Source organism: Crocuta crocuta, unplaced genomic scaffold (genome assembly GCF_008692635.1).
Source record: "Crocuta crocuta isolate KB4526 unplaced genomic scaffold, BGI_CrCroc_1.0 scaffold154, whole genome shotgun sequence".
In the NCBI taxonomy this organism is placed as follows: Eukaryota; Metazoa; Chordata; class Mammalia; order Carnivora; family Hyaenidae; genus Crocuta; species Crocuta crocuta.
In genome coordinates this window covers 13,870,640-13,889,492 of record NW_027530545.1, presented here as the reverse complement: position 1 = coordinate 13,889,492, position 18,853 = coordinate 13,870,640, and the positions used below count along the sequence as shown (strand labels likewise).

Genomic DNA, 18,853 nt, shown 5'->3' with positions numbered 1-18,853 from the left:
GAAGGATATATCATCACATGTTTTCATTTCATTTCTATTAAATTCTAATTGACCTATAATAAGAATATATTAAATATCCCAATATAATATTCCAACATTCTTTTATCTGATATATATTTTTTAATGTCACAGTAGTCCCTCCTTGTCAGTCAGGCTTAATTCTAGCAAAGTTTTCTCAGATTGCTTTCTTTCATGAGGATTGGCAAAATGATTATAAAAGAGAATGAGAACAACCCCTAAGGACCTGTTACACATTGTATGGTGTGGGAATGTGTGTGTCACCTCACTAACTCAGAAGCTTAAGAAACTGTTATGGCCTATTACTCCAAAGCGTATTTACTGGTTTATATACTCCTCTTATTGAGGAATCATATGTCCTGAGAATATATGAATTCATTGTCCATTCTAATCAGGGACAAATCCTCTGCTTAGTCTATAAAGGAAATTTAAGTAATTTCGATAAGAAAAAAAATGCTTCATTCTATAAATCTATAAGTATTGTCTGTCCATATGATATAATCAAAATGACTAAATCATTGCTTTGTATTCACTAGATTTATATCAAAAAGACACAACTTTTACTTTTTCAGTTCTTGTCACCATCCGATCTAAATTAGTTTGGAGGTGAGATGAGCAGAGAGACCCTAGAGCACTCTAATTCTGTAGCTAATGCTGCTCTAATGAAGAGGAAATTTACACTTTCTCCGTGGAATTGTTTATCTAGCAGTGAGTGAGAAATCTACTGTCACAACGTGAATTTTTCCTACCCTTCACTAATTATATGTTTCCTGCCATCCTGTAGCAGTGAGAAATTCCACAATACACTCGAACACTAAGGAGGAAGAAGATAAGAGAGCTTCATATGTTATTCCTAAACTTTACCTTTGCTGTATTTTAACCAAAGCATTATACTTAAAAACATGTCGTATCAAAACATGCTTTTCAATTTTGTAAAGAAGTTTCACTTTTAATATATCAGGTTTTCTTAATTCAACTATATCTATCTAGTTTGAGTTTACTCAAAATTTGTGGAGGATATGAGAAAAATAAGTATTATGGAATCTAATTAAGTTCCATTCTGTGGATAATTTTCATCTGAAATTGACTAGGCTTGCATCCATGTATCATCNCTGTCTGCTGTATATATGCTCTTTCCTCTTCCAAGCATACCCTCCAAGCCCCTACTATCTTCTATGGACTTGACCTCACCCTCAGGAACTATGCCAATCAATCATTCCTTTTTTCCCCACCATTATTTCTATCACCTAGAAAAGTATAAGAAATAATACTATTCACATTTGTCTACTATCATATAGCTCTATCAAATCCTTTTTTCCTATGTTTACTATAGATTATTTTAGGTTTTTTTTTCAGAAAAATGTATTATATTTAAAATCTCCTGTGTACTTTTTTCCATCTATATCTCTCTCCTTCTTTTTAGACATAACTACTATCCTTAATTTATTATTTTTATTTCCACATTATAACCCATTCTTACACATTTATAAATCAATAAGAACACATAGACTTGTTTTATATTTTCACATTTCATACAAGTGGTACTACATCATTTATAATCTGTAACTTTTGGTTAATGTTGCTTTTGAGATTAATTTCTGTTGATATTTGTTCATTCTTTTTAAGTGTGAAGAGCATTCTATTATGTGAACATAACACTATATGGTGTTATATATGTGAACATACATATATTTGGTGTTACATATATAGTTTCATATAGTTATATATATATATGGTTTTAATTATAGTGGATATATATTTTTTCTGATAATGGGCATTTGAGTCCTTTCTAATTTCTCAATATTACTGGCATTAGGACAATGAAATTCTTAATTACATCTCTTTGTGCATAGGTATTAAGAGTATAAATCTAGAAATGGAATTATAGACCTGAAGGTAGGTACACGTCTGCACTGATTGGATTTGACCAAATGCTTTTCAACACGGAAAACCAATTTATATACCCACCTAGAGTATATAAGGGTCCCTTTTATTTCACAAGCTTGCCAATTATTAATTTTATCAGATTATTTTCCCTAATTAAATGACTTGAACTATTATTCACATTTCTCTTTTTCTTTCTCTTGCTCTTCCTCTTTCTTTTTCTGTTTCTCTTTCTCTTCTTCTTCCTTTCTCTCTCTGACTCTGTCTCTCTCTCTTTCTTTCTTTCTTTCTTTCCTTCTTTCTAAAGCTTAGCTTGGATATCACCTCCCTCAGGAAGTGATGCTAGATAGACAAAGACTAAATTAGCTTTCTTGTGCTTCTATTAGTAGTTCATTTTGAATGTTGCATTAGAATGACCTGATTACACGCTTTTCTTACCATCTTAATTCAGCTTTAAGGATAGATATAGTGTATTTTTTCCTTATTTTATATCAAATATCATGGCAGATATTTACTGAATTAGTAGATTCATGGAGGAAAGATACCAAAGTAACAAAATAGGAAATTAGATTCTTGTGGGACAGGGTTTTCTTTTACATATACTGGGCTCACAATCATAAAAGGTACAGGATAGTGGAATCAATTACAAAATAATACCCCTTTGGAAAATCCTTTATTTATGATACTTGTCCATGTATGTACCTATATATACTAATGGACCACATAGGGAAATTATCTATGAATTTGACATATTTTTTTCAGTTGATGAACTATGTGACCTATGTATTTATTTTGGTCAAACAAAACAAAAAATACTATAACATGACAACATACACAATTTTCAAAGCTAAAAGGTACATTTGTTTTTCTTTTCATTCTTTTTATTCAATTTCTTAAGGCATACAGTGATCATAATATCTATTATAAATATACTGATAAGGAGACCTAGTACTGACTGGCAGACTTCAGCTGGCATCACTAAAAGTTGCACTTTAGGTACAAGTAGACTGTGCCCTATTTCCTAGTGGACTATAAGTATGGGGTACCTTAGAAACCTTAATAATTAAGATTAATTAACATTGATTTGTTCCTGTACATAGCATTTCTACTTTTACTATTAAAAGTAGCTAGTTAATCCCAAATGTGCCTTTGAAAATCATGTGGAAACTAGATTTTAAAAGTCTAATAGAAATGAAAAAGACATGGTATTATGAATTGAATCATCAACACCTCTTCTTCTAAGGTGAAAATAGACCTATCTCTTTAGGATGTAATAAAACATGGTCTCAGAATTAAACCTTAACCTTAAAAAAATAATAAAATTGCACCAGCCTAAAAAGATTCTTCATTGTAAATTATAGTTATAATTGTAAGAACAACCTGGGCAAAATTAAGTTAACCATACCTAAAATTTGAACTGATACTCAGGATAATATAGTTTGGTAACAAGATATTGGGCTTGGACAATAAATCATACATTGAGTTTCCCCTAAAGTCTTATCATTGATGTGAGTTATGACAAGTCCTTTCTCCCATGCCCTTGGCTATGAAATGAATGGGCTCAAAGGGAGAGAAAAGGACTAGACAGTGTCTAGAAGTTCCTTTTGATTAGGTAGTCCTTTGTAACACAGCCTTACATGACCACAGCCTATCTTGAAAATAATCAGTTACCTTAAAATATTGGACCAGAGACAATAGGGACAAGAGAATAGCCCAAGGGTCCACAGCAGTACGTAACTATGGGGAAGGAACTGAATATAAGATGCAGGTTACGATTATGGAATGACAACAGTCTTGCTCTTTCATTGTTGTTTAGTAAATAATGAAAATCTGTTAAGGAAATGTTTTTTAGTTAGTTCATACTCTTGGAGACAAGAAGTATACAGGGAAATTGCAGTGCACCGAACTACAAGCCTTTCCAAGAGAAAACCAGTACCCAACCGAGAGTACAAACCAGGCGTTTAGAGCTCTGGGTCTTTTCTCTACATGACGACTCTACAGTTTTCACTAATAGGTTATCATAATTTTTATTTAGTGAGACTTATTTTGGCAAAGAGAGAAGGGGAAGGGTTGATACATTTTGACATTACAGTATGTAATATTTGAAAAAATATTTTACCAGTCAGATCAGTATGAGTCACAAAATACAGTACTTTTTATTATTTAGAAAGTGGCTCTAGTCTGCTGCTAGTCAATATTACTTTTCAACACTTATCTGACTAATCATGACCTTTCTGGCAGTATGTTGTAACCTGTACCACTAGCTATACATTCTCATTCAAAGAGAATCTGATTAGGGATTCACAGATTTATTACAATGGGATAAATTTATGAAAATGTAAGTAAGCTTCATGATCTTGGGACTTCATAAATAAATAAAACAACCTACCCCCACATAAACAATGTGCCAGGAACAGAAAACTATTTATAAAGGTATTCTACAGCAGAATAAGCAAAATACATAGATTATTTTTTCAATGGAAAGCAAACCAAAACAAAACACGCACACACACGCATGCACACACACACACACACAAGTTCTCCTTGTGAGATGGCCTACATCACAGCATGCTGACAAACCTCAACCTCCAATGCCAACTAAGATTTAGTAGAGACAATCTTGTCTAAGTAGTGTATTGAGAGTCAACCCATATGGATAAAGTGCCAAATTACTTTGGAAAGCAGAGTCATGCCCAAGAATTAAGTAAAAGTTAATTTGTATTCTAGCATCCAACTCTGAATTCATTTACTACCACAATGATCAGATTATCAGCCCTAGGAAGGTTCAGCTTGGTTCAAAGCATTGCCCTGCATTTTTATGGAGACTAACATTGGAAGGCATCTGTGTATATATTCAAGTAAACCTTTACCTGCACAGGTTTGATTGGATTCATCTTCGTTGCTTCCACAGTCATTAGCTCCATCACAGAGCCATCTCTTGGGGATACAGCGATTATTTTTACATTTAAACTGATCATCAGGACAGCTATGATTGACTGGAAAGGGTGGGAAGGATGGAGGAAGAGAATAAGCAAGTTTAATAATTTCAAGTTGGATAAAATTATGATACTTTATGTTATAGTTACAGAAAAGTCACAGTAATTATAGTATAATAAATGCCATAGGTTCTTTATTTCATTGTTTCATAGTTTATAGAAAGTATTAATATTCTTGGCTCTGTTAAAATAGAATACTTTTATAGAAGACACCAAATTAAATCTTACATAAAAGGAAATATATTAATTTACATAAAAGGAAATATATTAATTTTTTCATGTCTTCACTAAAATCAACTATATCACTAACTTTGTTTCCCATCCCTTATCACAAGTGGCTCAATTTCAGAATTTTTACCAAGAACATTTAAAATACCTCAAATTTTAACAGGAAACATAACAAATATGTTTCAAATAATTCAATTATATATTAAACATACATTTTCTTAAGCCACACACCCATTCAGTACTTTTTGAAATATTAACTAAGCCTAAGTTTGTTATGTTTTGTTCAATGTTTCTTAGGACTGGAAGGAAAAAAAAAATGCATCACTTGTGACTTGAAGTTGACACTAAATATGAGATCCTGCATAATTTTAATAACAAAAATGACCATCATGAGTTTTTATCCCTAGTACAAAATATAAACATGCATCTGCAAAATATACTGAAGAGAAGGCCAATCCTCATATGGGAAGCTGTGCACAGCTAAGGATTAAACTTCCAATATCTAAGCACAGCAGGAGGCCATCTTAAAGTTAACCTTCTGTGATTCTTTTTCCTGCATCCTGGAGGCTGAACTCCTAACTGAATTGCATGCTCCTCAGTATTTGTTTCACCACTTCACATTCTTTTTGAAGTAATTTTCCTTGTGCCCAATAGTTGCACTTCTGTATGATAAAAATAAATTTTGGTATTAGTTTTACTTAGGATTTGAAAAACAGTGATTTTATCATGCTGTTGCATAGCAAATGTATGCCTTTCCAGCCAGTTTCTACAAAACACTGTTTCTTTAAAGTAGCTTAGGTGAGAAAGTGTTTTATCACTTTTTTAGAAAGTTTTTATTCATGCATAGTGAAAAAAATAGGGGGAAAAGCCTTATGTTTCCTGGCATATTAACATATTCTACTCACTTCAGGGAGTTGAGCAAGAATAGCTGCTCATGAGAATGAAAGTCATTCAGTATGTTAGAGGGTCAACATTTTAAAGTACCAAGATTAGGCAAAAATTCTCCAGTGAAGCTTGATCAAGGACTTTTGTAGGTTTCATCAATGATGTAAATCAAAGTTCAAAAAGGAGGCATACATACAACTCATAGCCCTGTGATTTGGAATTGAGAAACTAAATGATAGAAAGTGGATTGACAACAGAATTCAAAGTCAAAGTTTAGGAGTATTTAAAATATAAATCCTCTGAAATGACTTACACAGTGCTGGAATATTAACCATGGACTCTCAGGATCATACTGCTGGTCTGAATTGCTGCACGTTTAGAAAAGATACCATCTCACTGGAAGGTGGCCAGAGATGTGTAGTTCTCCATTGCCCCATTTGTTTAGAGACCATTCTCCATGTGCGAGGTGCTGTGTTAGACTCTGAGATTACAGAGATGCTACCACATAATGCATCTCCTCATAAAGATATTCACCTCTTAGATGCACCAAGATAAATAAGCATATAATTGCAATACATTTTGGTACCTATCATGATAAAGAAATACACATGAAATGTTTAACTGCACCTGGGCTACATAAAGAAGATTTTTTTGATGTTCACAAAAGATTTCCCTATAAAGGTAATGGTAAACTATGGTGATTTACCATGGATTGCAGAAGAGAGGAGAGAAACAGAAGGACATTTTTTAAGAGATCTCCTTGTAGTCCACCTTGATAATAACAAAGAAGGTAAGTGTATTCATGATAGGCATGTAAGGCTGAAAATGTAAACATGAGTCATAATATGAAGCACTTTATATGTGACTCAGTGGACTTTTTGTTGGTTATGGATTTACTGAAATAATGAGATTAGCTTTCATTCTATAGATACTGGTAACTCAGGAAGCAGTATGGAAAGCAGGCTTTAATTAAGGGAGCAAGGGTGGTAGGAATAATATCAGGGCACTTGCTGAGTTAATCGAGGATAGGAGCGTATTATTCAGTGAGGATTGACAGGTGTTAAAGATGAAAAAAAAAATTACTTCAATATGGACTATATGTGAAATAAATCACTGCAGAAAAAGCCCATATTGTAGGCTTGGGTAGTGGTTTGTAAGGTTATGAAAATAATCAAGGAAAAAATCCTGACCAGGAATTTTAACACTACAATTAAGAGTACAAATTCAATGCCCCATATGCTCATAAAGGAAATGAGTTTCTTTGTGATTTGGTGAAAAGAACGGTCATACAGAGGGAAGCATGAAACTAAAGGACTACCTTGTGAATATTGTGATGAAATACTTGTGCTCTGTATAGGTGCTTTCTGACTACACTGGAAGCTGATACACAGGGAACATTCACTAAAGCCATGAATAAACACTGTGAGTCAGAAGGAATGAGGCAATCAATTTAATCAATAAATACTACATCATTTGTGTCTAAAAGTAGAGAAAAAACACTTTCTCCTTAGATGAAATGCTCCTCCCACTTTGAAGTTTTTGTATACTTGTATCAATTTAGTATGTAATATGTTATTTATGGATTCACACATTATAATATAGATATTCATAAGGTTGAAAATATAAAGCACATAATGTTGAAATCAGAGTCCATGTTCGAAAATTAAGGTAAAGTAGCATTCATGTATTAATTACAATTTCTGTATTATGTATTTGCACATAACTGGAAATATTTTTTAAAAGCCCATATTCTTGGAGTTTGTCCCCAAATGCAGATAGTTTCATTATATAGATGTCCAGACCAATTCTGTCAATTCTTTTTTTTTTTATTAATGTTTTATTTATTTCTAGGAGAGAGAGAGAGAGAGAGACAGCATGAGCAGGGGAGGGTCAGAGAGAGAGGGAGTCACAGACTGAAACAGGCTTCAGACTCTGAGCTGGCAGTCAGCACAGAGCCCGACGCGGGGCTCGAACCCACGAACCGCGAGATCATAGCCTAAGCGAAAGTCAGACGCTTAACCCACTAAGCCACCCAGGCACACACACACACACCCTTTTTTAAAATGTTTTATTTATTTCTAGGAGAGAGAGAGAGAGAGAGACAGCATGAGCAGGGGAGGGTCAGAGAGAGAGGGAGCAATTCTGTCAATTCTTAACAAAGGATCTTTAAAAATTTATTTTTACAGTCTTGATTAGAAAAACAGAGGAAAAAGAAAGAAAAGCAAATGGACTATTAGTTCAATTAGTTCAGCCATTTTACTCTGGAAAATATCATCAGGTGAAAGGAAAATAATTTTCTTTTTAAAATAATTTATCTAGGTCGAATTAAAAGACTAAAGATACATATACCCATCACGTACCTTTCTCCCTGTAAAAAGATTTTATAAATCTCAAAGCCACTCCAGTAGGACTCTAATCAAATATATTGTCAAAACATTATTTAACGTGTTTCTTGAAGTGTTTTCTTTCCACATAGGTGGGACAATTCCTTATCCTAACTGGAAACATGAAATTATTCCTACTGTGGGAAATGACAAGCAGCTAAATAGGAGCCGAAGGGGAGAAAATCAGATCTTGAATTTCTATCTGAGTGCCCCATATGTGTCTCCTACTATGTACTGAGCCAGTGAAGTTAGGTAATGACACGTTCCAAAACCATGTCTGTGTCCTTGGATCTTCTTCAAGGCTCCGATGCCAAAGGGCAATGGAGTGGATCGTGACCTTCTGCATGAGTAATTCTGACTTGAGGGAGTTTAAATTGATTTTCCACATCTTTGAATTCAGAGATCCAAAAGGATCTCCTAAAGCAACCTTCTAACAATGGTGTGGTGGCACTGGCAGTACAAAACAGGGAAAGAAAGGACTTCTGGAGTCCTTTTTGGTTAAAATTACAACATTAAAGATGGAAAAGGTTGAGAAAAACAGTGCTGTAAAACCATGTAAGAAGACAGATCTAAAGTCCATGCTGTACAAAAGGATGATTAGGGGAAAAAACAAAACAAAACAAAAACCTGAGTTCAATTTTTTATCAAAGATATTTTTAGATATTTCACAAACTGCTTTGATAGTTCACATGCTCAAAGACTCAGGAAAATGTAATAAATATTACTTGAAGGAGAACATACAGCAATTTACTGAATCTTCATCACTTCCGTCTAGACAGTCATCATCACCATCACATTTCCAGCGAGCTTGGATACAGTGTCTGTTTTTACAGCGGAACTCTCCAGGTTTGCATATGTGAGGCAATACTTCTCCAGGATTAACTAGAGTTAAAAAAAAAAAAGAAAAAGATCAAAGGCTAATGAACAATACTAGCTCTGTTCAGTTCATTACAATATAAACTTCATTTTAACAACAATATTGAGTCATTTTATTTTATTGAAAATATAGACATCTTAACATTGCAATGACAATCATCTCTAGAAATGAGAAAAAATGAATTTTCTACAAAATAATTACTAAGAATTTTAAGGATTTATTTTAAGCAACTGTCACCAATAAATAACAACAATAATAACATAATACCACCTCATACTCATGTTTAGTTTGTAGTTTTACTTTTTAAAGGGGATTCATTCATAATCTCAATTATCATCATGACCCTTGATAGGGTAGGTACGGCAAAAAGTTTTACTATGTTAATTTTACAGACAAGTGCACCCCAAATTAATCAAAGTGAAAAGACAAGGCAATAGCACAGCAGTGATCATCAAACTTATTCGGTGGCATGGAAGTGATTGGAAAAACTCAGGTCTGGTTAGATGTTCACGGAAGTATTAAGTTAATCAAAATTATCTCACTATACATGCAGATTCAAAGCAGTATTTTCTCTATATACTCCATGTTCTCTAATCAAATGTTAGGAATTCAGTTAATTGGGATTTATTCACAAGTTCTAAGTGTTAGGGGAGCCTGGGTGATTCAGTCGGTTGGGTGTCAGATTTTGGCTCAGGTCAGCATATCACTGTGGGTTAGAGCCCTGTGTCAGGCTCTATACTGACAGCTCAGAGCCTGGCGACTGCTTTGGATTCTGTGTCTCCCTCTCTCTCTGTCTCTCCTCCTTGCCTTCCCCCCATCACCTTTCTCTTCCAAACACAAACATTAAAAACATTAACAAAAAGTGTTGTTGTTATTATTATTATTATTATTATTGTTATTGTTATTGTTCTCTTTGAATGGATTCAATAGAGTCTACAAAGCGACAGGAATATGTAGCAAATGGTTAAACAGTTTATGTTTCATGGACCTAAAAAGGATTTTAATTATCAAAAGTTGGATTATTGCTAGGAAATAAAAGCCAATCTTTCCATCTGACGGCTTTAAACTTTACTTTGGACAACTCATTTGAAATGATGAATGGTCACAAAACCTAATACATGCCAATAATATGGGATGTTGGGAAAACATATATGGCATTTCCAGAACATTTGGTGTTAGTACTCCCTTAATCCTTGCATTTTCCCTACTCTAAGGAATGGAAGAGGGAATATGACTCTTGAACCTTAACTGTGGAGAATCTGCTTCAGAGAGTTATGCAGTGAGGCACAAGGCATGAAGTTTCCTGTGGCTGGAAAAGAAAAACTGCCCATTAAATTCCTGGTCAAGGCCTTAAGTGTGAAAACTAATCAGTACAGTGAATGAAATATTCAATTCCAACAAAGTTAAACCAGTGTTTCTTCTATCCCCACTCAGACAAGCAGACACTGTATGCAGGGACTGAGAGTAATTTTATCTCCCTTTTTAATTCTAATCCTTTTCAATAACAAAATGCCGAAGCAGCAATTTCTCTAATGAGGTCATTTCTATAAAGTCACTTGAAAGAAAAAAAAAAAAAAAAGTAAGTTGTCATCTATACAGAACAAGTTCCAAATAGGAAATGACAACAATATAAAATCAAAGAGTGCAAATCACTTGTTCTCCCATTGAACCCCAGGAAGCCTTGTTAGAGCAGCACCTGGTTGTGAGGGTAGTAAGTAACCAAGGCAAAGTGGAAGTGCATTGGGATGTCTGGCCTTTTCTGCAGTAGAACTCTCCTCTCAAAGTCTCTAGAATCAATCAATGATAACATGCAAATTTTCCTTATTTTGAGTCTCAAGTTTGCTCAAATGACCCTGAGATCTTTGAGGGTAGCATATTGTTTTTCTTTGACTACATCTAAGCCTAGCTTAGAACTGGGCATTTAATGAAGAGTAGTTTGATTAATTTCTATTCTATAACGATTAAGCCTGGTCAACAATCTCTCAGTTAAAAAAAATCCAGTCAGACAAGAAATCTCATTTGGGATGCAATCAGCTTCATCCCAAACTTAAGTTCAGCTTTAAGATTTTCTGTAATTTCTCTATCGTTGGCTTCTCTGATATATCACATCAATTTTTTTGTTTCATAGCTTGAAGACTAGAAAACCCCAGAAACCTTCATTTTTATAATAAAATCACACCAATTTAATAATTTGGGCTTTCACATGGTTATTCGATCAAACAAACACAACTGAGAGTTTTAAGAAATGACCAAGGATATCCCTATAGACAGGTTAAATTATAGCTGCTTCTGAACAATTACATCTATATTAAAGAAGAGCAAGATGTATAGGGAAAGACAAACTACCCTCCCCCAAATTACTATTTTTAAACTAAATATTCTTTAACATAATCAATTTAGAGATAAGGTCTTTAAGCCTGGTTAGAGTTCAAATGTTTTTCAAGTGATATGTAAATCATTGTGGAATGAATGAAAATAGGCAAAATTTCCAAACTTATTTTAAACATGGTTTCAAATATGTGTGGTTGGAACCTGGTTATTTTTAAATGATATTTGCAAATAAAAAGGAGGCGCTTTTCAAAAATACATGATGACAATGACCAAAGTTTTATTTCCATTTTTCATGAGAGGTTGAGAACAACTATTTGAAAACCAATAGAGTCAACCTCCTGAGATAATTTCATCTTTTTATATTTACTGCTATTATTGATCTACATCAATATCATTACTGTATATCATTATCTTTTGTAATAGCAGTTAGGCATTGCTTATATCTAGAAGAACAGATATAATGAAATATACACACATATCCTTGACATTTTAAAGTGTATCTGCAAGTCCTCTTGCAGGCCCTATCATTTGTTGAACGAGAGGCATTTCTCCATGGCATTTCTGGACTTCTTGTGTCAGCTTTTATTCTGGATTTTTTTCAAAGATGTTTATATAGCTAACAGCCTTGGAAGGCAGAGATAATGCCACCTTCTAGAGCAGAGAACATGTTTTTTTCTTGGCCAAAATAGTAAAGATAGTATCTCTCTTAGGGGCAGAGTTTGGGCAGATTTTTTTTAGCAGAGTCAAGTTTAGGGTTCTTCACTGTGGATACAAATTCACATTGTGTGTAGCCTCCGCATAGACCTGCCTTTGCACTGCCCCCGTATGGTTTGAGAGTGGACGGGACAAGGAGAAAAATATGAACAGGAAACTCATGCTGCCTGCTGTGACATGACTAATAGAATCTTCTCTGTCTGATCCAGGAGCTGTGGGCCTTCTGTCAGAATCTACGACACTTTGACAGGTTCACATGTTAGCTTGCCAAGGGTGAAAATCTCAGAGCCTACAGAATTGATGACATAATAGTAAATATTAAAAAAAAAAAATTCTGAATGTGACATTAGTTTTTTCTAGTCCTAACCGAAGTCTTCCAGATGTAACCAGTAGTTACATGTCAGTAGTTTCTTTGTCACACAGAAATCATGTTATGAATGCTATCGATTGGGTATGGTAAGATTTGTAATGATAGAAGACAGGTTATTTTTTTAGCTAACAATGCCCACCATCAAGAAAACATTTAAAGGTGGGGCGCCTGGGTGGCTTAGTCGGTTGAGCGTCTGACTTTCGCTTAGGTCATGATCTCGCGGTTTGTGGGTTCGAGCCCCGCGTCGGGCTCTGTGCTGACTGCCAGCTCAGAGCCTGGAGCCTGTTTCAGAGTCTGTGTCTCCCTCTCTCTCTGACCCTACCCTGTTCACGCTGTCTCTCTCTATCCTAGAAATAAATAAAAATATTAAAAAACAAAAACAAAAACAAAAACAAAACATTTAAAGGTGCCTGGGTGGCTCAGTTGGTTGAGTGAATGACTTCGGCTCAGGTCATGATCTCACTGCTTGTAGTTCAAGCCCTTGTTGGGCTCTGTGCTGACAGCTCAGAGCCTGCAGCGTGTTTCAGATTCTGTGTGTGTTTCTCTCTCTGTCCCTCTCCCACTCACGATCTCTCCCCCCTCTCTCTCTTCCCTCCCTCCCTCTCTCACTTTCTCTTTCACAAACATAAACTTTTAAAAAATTTAAAAAAAGAAAAACATTTAATGTGACAGGTGATAATCTGGATAAGATGGCAGCTTAGACATTCAAAATCATGATCTTTTTTTCCCAGCATTGACCTAACTCTGTGGAATTGGGTGGCAAAGTCATATATCATAGCACTCCAACTGATGGCTACCCAATCCAACTACTTTTGTGAGAATCAATGAGACGATGAAACAAGTGCATTTGGCATCACATAAGAGAGCCAAGAGCATCTAGAAAAAATAAGATTAGTAGTCTGTAACCTTGCAAAAACCTCTATAAAGAAGCCATTTTATAATTAATTTTTATACATCTAATGCTTCCATTTGAAATTCTTGAGTGTAGGAAGAACCATGTCACATACAGAACAGAGGTATTAACCTAGAATAAAACCAGGCATACAGTAGATGTTAAAAAAATACTTGCTGTCTAAGTTACTGGAATTAGCAGAGACTGATGATCCTATGTCACATCCTTATTATAAAGAGAAATTCTATCTCTGGGGATTGTAAAAATACTTCAGGAAAACAATTTCCCTTCTTTTTTTTAAATATCTAATGTTTTTATTTATTTCTAGGAGAGAGAGAGAGAGAGAGAGAGACGGCATGAGAAGGGGAGGGTCAGAGAGAGGGAGTCACAGACTGAAACAGGCTCCAGGCTCTGAGCTGGCAGTCCGCACAGAGCCCGACGCGGGGCTCGAACCCACGAACCGCGAGATCATGACCTAAGCGAAAGTCGGACGCTTAACCAAATAAGCCACCCAGGCGCCCCGAGGAAAACAATTTCCCTTCAAGTGGCTCCAAAAAGCTAATAATCTTCTACCATCACTCAAGATCATGGAAGAAGTGAATGTAATTGAAGAGAAAAAGATCTATATGTAGATAAACAGAAAGAGGGAGTAATAAAGCTCCCCACACCCCAAAAAAACAGTGAGGATATAGGAAAATCGCTATGAATGTCACCCTTTTCTGATGTTTAATGTGACTGAACCTATATAGCACTTGTGTGTGGGCAGAAACATGCATCATTTTCAGCATATTAACATGAGCTAGAAATGCAAGCTTTGCTTTAGAGCTGTGCTTTGCAACGTAAATTTGAAAGTTGATGCAAAATCTGTAATTCTACCCCTAGGGTCACTTCTTACAAAAATATTACTGCAAGAGCTCACCAGAAAACTGACATGTGAATAAATAATCCTTTAATTTAACGAGGATTAAAATTAAAATTACCCAAATCATAACATTCCTGGCAAGAAACTAAAAGATCTCATACATCCTATGATATCTACTGTTAGAACACTGAAATTAGAAGCTCTCTGCATGGCCCTTCCATACAGTACAAAGGAAAATATGCACTCTAGAAGTACTTCCCAGTAAAAACTGGGGATGGCTGGAATAAATGTCCAGAGTATAAGGAAGTAAAGAGAGACACCCTACTAATAAACTGGTTTATTTTATATTAATTTGGAATCATTTCAGCTCAGCAGTTGAACTTAATATATATGCTCCTAACCTTGGTTTAGTGAATAAGTATCTATGTTTCTAACTTCATTTTTCTTCTTTTCAATCCCAGTCTGACAATATATCTAAAGTAATATTGTCTTTTCTGTCAACTAATGTTTTGTTGTTGACTGTATCAAAATTATAATAACTTAGTCATAAAAGCACGAGTCCCATTACAAAGAATAAAGTTTTCCTATTGTCCCTATATATCTCACAATACAACATATTTATTTAATAATTTGCTTTTGTATTTTGAGAGAATTTCTAACTATCCCTTTATATGAGAAGGGAGACAAAAGAACCTAAGAGAAAACTTGAAGTTGTAGTGTTTTTGATGCCTTTATATAAGCTTGCCTATATACGAAGGCAGTGCAAATAATGCTGCTATGGGTTTTGAATTTTCTCCTTTAGATCATAGCAGGATGACCTTTCATTAGATAGAGTGGTCTTCTGAGCAGCCAACCTAAGTGGTACATAATCTTCTGTGAGTTCCTATGCACAGAAGGCCATAAATATTCATCTGGATGGGGCTTCTAAACTTTTTACTGCCTTAAACTTTTTACTACACATTAGATTGCATATATCCTAGAACATAAGGCTTGTCACAGCTGAACAGATAAATGGCTTAGCCATAGTGGAGCACTGTTTTTGACAGAGGAATATATCTGGTGTTCCACAAGGTAAAGAAGGTCACAGAGTACCATCGACATATAATTGTGCGACGCTACCCTTGGATGATCAATATGTTAAAGTTGCTCTCTTAGGAGTAAAGCACACTGGAAAATTCTGTATTTTCTTTCAGGCCACTAAAGAAAAATTGAAAGAATTTCTGTCTTATTACTCTAGGCAAAAATATCCTGCTATCGGAAAAAAAATATTGACTATCTTTTTTTTTTTTCCAGGAGCTTACTTTCTTGGGCTTATTCATGTTCTCATTTATTAAGTTTGTATGTAGTGGTTTTTCCCCCACAAAGGCATCAAATAAATTAAAAAAAAAAAAAAACACCTCACTTGATAATTGATCAACTGGCTTTACTTATGTTTCTTCAGGGCCGTCAGGTCCAGGTTTCTATGCTGCACCAGGCATTATTTCTAACTGTGATAGGATTTGCCCATGCCACACAAGATTCACAAAGAGTCCAGCCTACTCTCATTCGTGATTCTTTCCAGGCATGGAATTAGAATTCATCCTTAATCAATCATGTAGCATGCCAATAGTTTTCTGCTGGGTGAATGCCTCTTCTGGCAGGCATAGGCTTATGCTCCAAATTCACTGAGAAACACCCATCGGTGTTTAATTCTGGCCTGACCAAGAGCCAATGGGCTTTTGTTCATTTGATGTCAATTCAATGAGGATGACTGGAACCAGAACAGTCATATCTCAATGGCTGCGATATGTATTTTGTTAACTCAGATTACAGAGTTAATCCAGTTAAGATCAGTTCACAAAACTGTAATCTAGCATGATATAGATTAGAAGCTCAGAGGACGTTAGTCACACACTCAGATTGTTTTATACCATACTCTGCAACCATGAACTCTATTTGTACTTCTTTTGCACTTGAATTTCCTCATCTGAAAACTAAGGCCAGTATATCCTTTAAAAACTTTGGCCATTAAATGAATGAGAACTGGAATAACTTATATAAACACACTGAGTTCTGTGTGAGAAATGGGTTATTGTAGGATTTATTTCCTAATACATTTAAAGAAATCTAGGCAAGTTGCATGCCACATTAGAGACATAGTAGAGTTTTCAACAGTCAAATGCAACAACAAATTGCCAAAGAGCAACTTGCATGGTTTTGTTGATTTAATATTTAGTCTAACAAGTATAGATAAAATAATCTTCTTTCTAATACCCTTTTATTACAGTGGAGTTATATCATCAATGAATTATAGAGATTAAATTTTTTTAATGTTTTTTATTTATTTCTGAGACAGAGAGAGAGACAGCATGAGCTGGGGAGGGTCAGAGCGAGAGGGAGATACAGAATCTGAAGCAGGCTCCAGGCTCTGCGCTAGCTGTCAGCACAGAGCCCTCGCAGGGCTCAAACCCACGAACCATGAGATCATGACTTGAGCCGAAGTCAGATGCTTAACTGACAGAGCCATCCAGGTGCCCCTGAATTGTAGAGATTAGAGAGACACCAATAGTCACAGAAATGTTCCTATCTTTCATCTTATGTGTAATCACATATGTCCAGTCATGATAACAAATTTCCTAACATAATTGTGTGACCAATATTGTGTATAGTGTTTCCTTACAAGCCAAAGTCCCACAATTTTTACTTACACAGAGATTTCCAAGGGTTAGTACTTTTTCCATTTCAATAATGATATAGGTATAGATGTGCCAACTCAAAAGGAAGCCCTAAGTTTTTATTGGGGCATAGAATGAAAAAAAAAAAATAGAAAAGATAATTTGGAAGCCAATGACCCAGATAATTATGATTCACACAATTAAAATTAAAGAACTAATTAGAACATTTCAAGCTTAAAAAGCCATCTAGATATTAGTATCTGATATATACACCCTCTGTCCAACTTTGCACTATTAAAGTTAAGATGAAGGATAAAAACTCAGGATCCCTGAAAACTCAGTCTCTTGATAATTTGACTGACACTATCTTAAGGGAATTTTGAATTTTTTGCAAGACCAATAGGAGTGGATTTAAATATTTAGCCAAAAGCTTCTCTAATGCATTTCACTAAAAATGGAATAAACCTGTCTTTTTAAAATGTTTATTTGTTTTGAGAGTGGAAGAAGGGGCAGAGAGAGATACAGAGAGAGAGAGAGAGAGAGAGAGAGAAAGAGAGAGAACCCCAAGCAGGCTCTGCACTGTGTGTGCCAAACCCAACACAGAGCTCCATCTCACAAACTGTAAGATCATGACTTGAGCTGAAACCATGAGTCAGAGGCTTAACCGACTGAGCCACCCAGGTACTCCAAGCCTATCTTTAGATAAAGAGAGAGCCATTTGTTCCTGCAGTCTTGACTGTGAAGTCTGTGCTTATCAAAGCAGGAGATATTTGCACTGTTACCTTCCATCCTTGAGAGAAAATCTGGGCACAGACCAAGGGCAGAATGAGACTTGGTAGAGGTCCATAAAGGTTACTGTGTGTGTGTGTGTATGTGTGTGTGTGTGTGTGTGTGTGTGCACGCATGTACACACACATATTTCATCTGTTCAAAGTGTCAGATTTATTCAGCTGAGGTAGCAAAATATCTCATTTTATACAAGAAAAATAATTTTAGATGACCTGTGGTCGACACTAAAAATTGAACTGAGAAATCTGCATATAAATTATACCTATTCTCTCAATAACTAAGATATGATTTAGCCTAGTGGACAACTAGACAGACTTTATGTTGTTCAAACCAATGCTTAATCCCTGTCTGTTGACAAACTATGGGTCTCGATAGATCTTTTCTGATGATAAATAAATAACAACAAAACATGACTTACAAAATAATACCACAGAACAGAGGAAAGAAAACTACCTGATGATTCAAATAAAGTATACTTCAAATAATTATGTTCTACAGAAATTGTCTTATAGGCAATTTAAAAATCCCACTAATAATGAAAAAAGCTTACCCAGAGAAGTAAAATTCATATTTGTGCTCTTAACTATATTATCCCAGAATAAATTAAATAGTACCTATTAAATTAAATTAAATAATATTTCTAGAATTTTGAAGAAAATTTTTGTCTGGTCAAGAATTAATACTCAGAATTGTTAATCAAATATAAATGCAAAGGAGGCCCATTTAGATAACACAAGAACTCCACAGTATACAATCTTTGTACTCAAAGAAGCAGCTATGAAATACTTTCTCCTACGTATCAGTGAAAATTAATAATTAAACAACGAGGGGCTGAAGTTTGAATACTAAGTAATACAACTAGTGAAGCACTGATTCAGGTCAAAAAGAAAATATTATGAAATTTATCAATAAACTAGCTATCAAGGTCAAAACCTATTACAAAAGGACTTACTGATTGATGATTCAAAA

General features: G+C 34.9%; 1 protein-coding gene across 1 annotated transcript in view; it reads right to left on the bottom strand.

The window, feature by feature from the left end:
- LRP1B (LDL receptor related protein 1B) overlaps positions 1-18,853 on the bottom strand; it is a 1,854,983-nt gene that overhangs the window by 701,631 nt on the left and 1,134,499 nt on the right. The window contains exons 16-17 of the mRNA XM_077767810.1: positions 9,137-9,277; positions 4,773-4,898 (exon numbers count right to left, since the gene is read on the bottom strand). Of these exons, the coding sequence (XP_077623936.1) occupies positions 4,773-4,898; positions 9,137-9,277 (267 nt within the window). The remainder of the gene's footprint in view (positions 1-4,772; positions 4,899-9,136; positions 9,278-18,853) is intronic.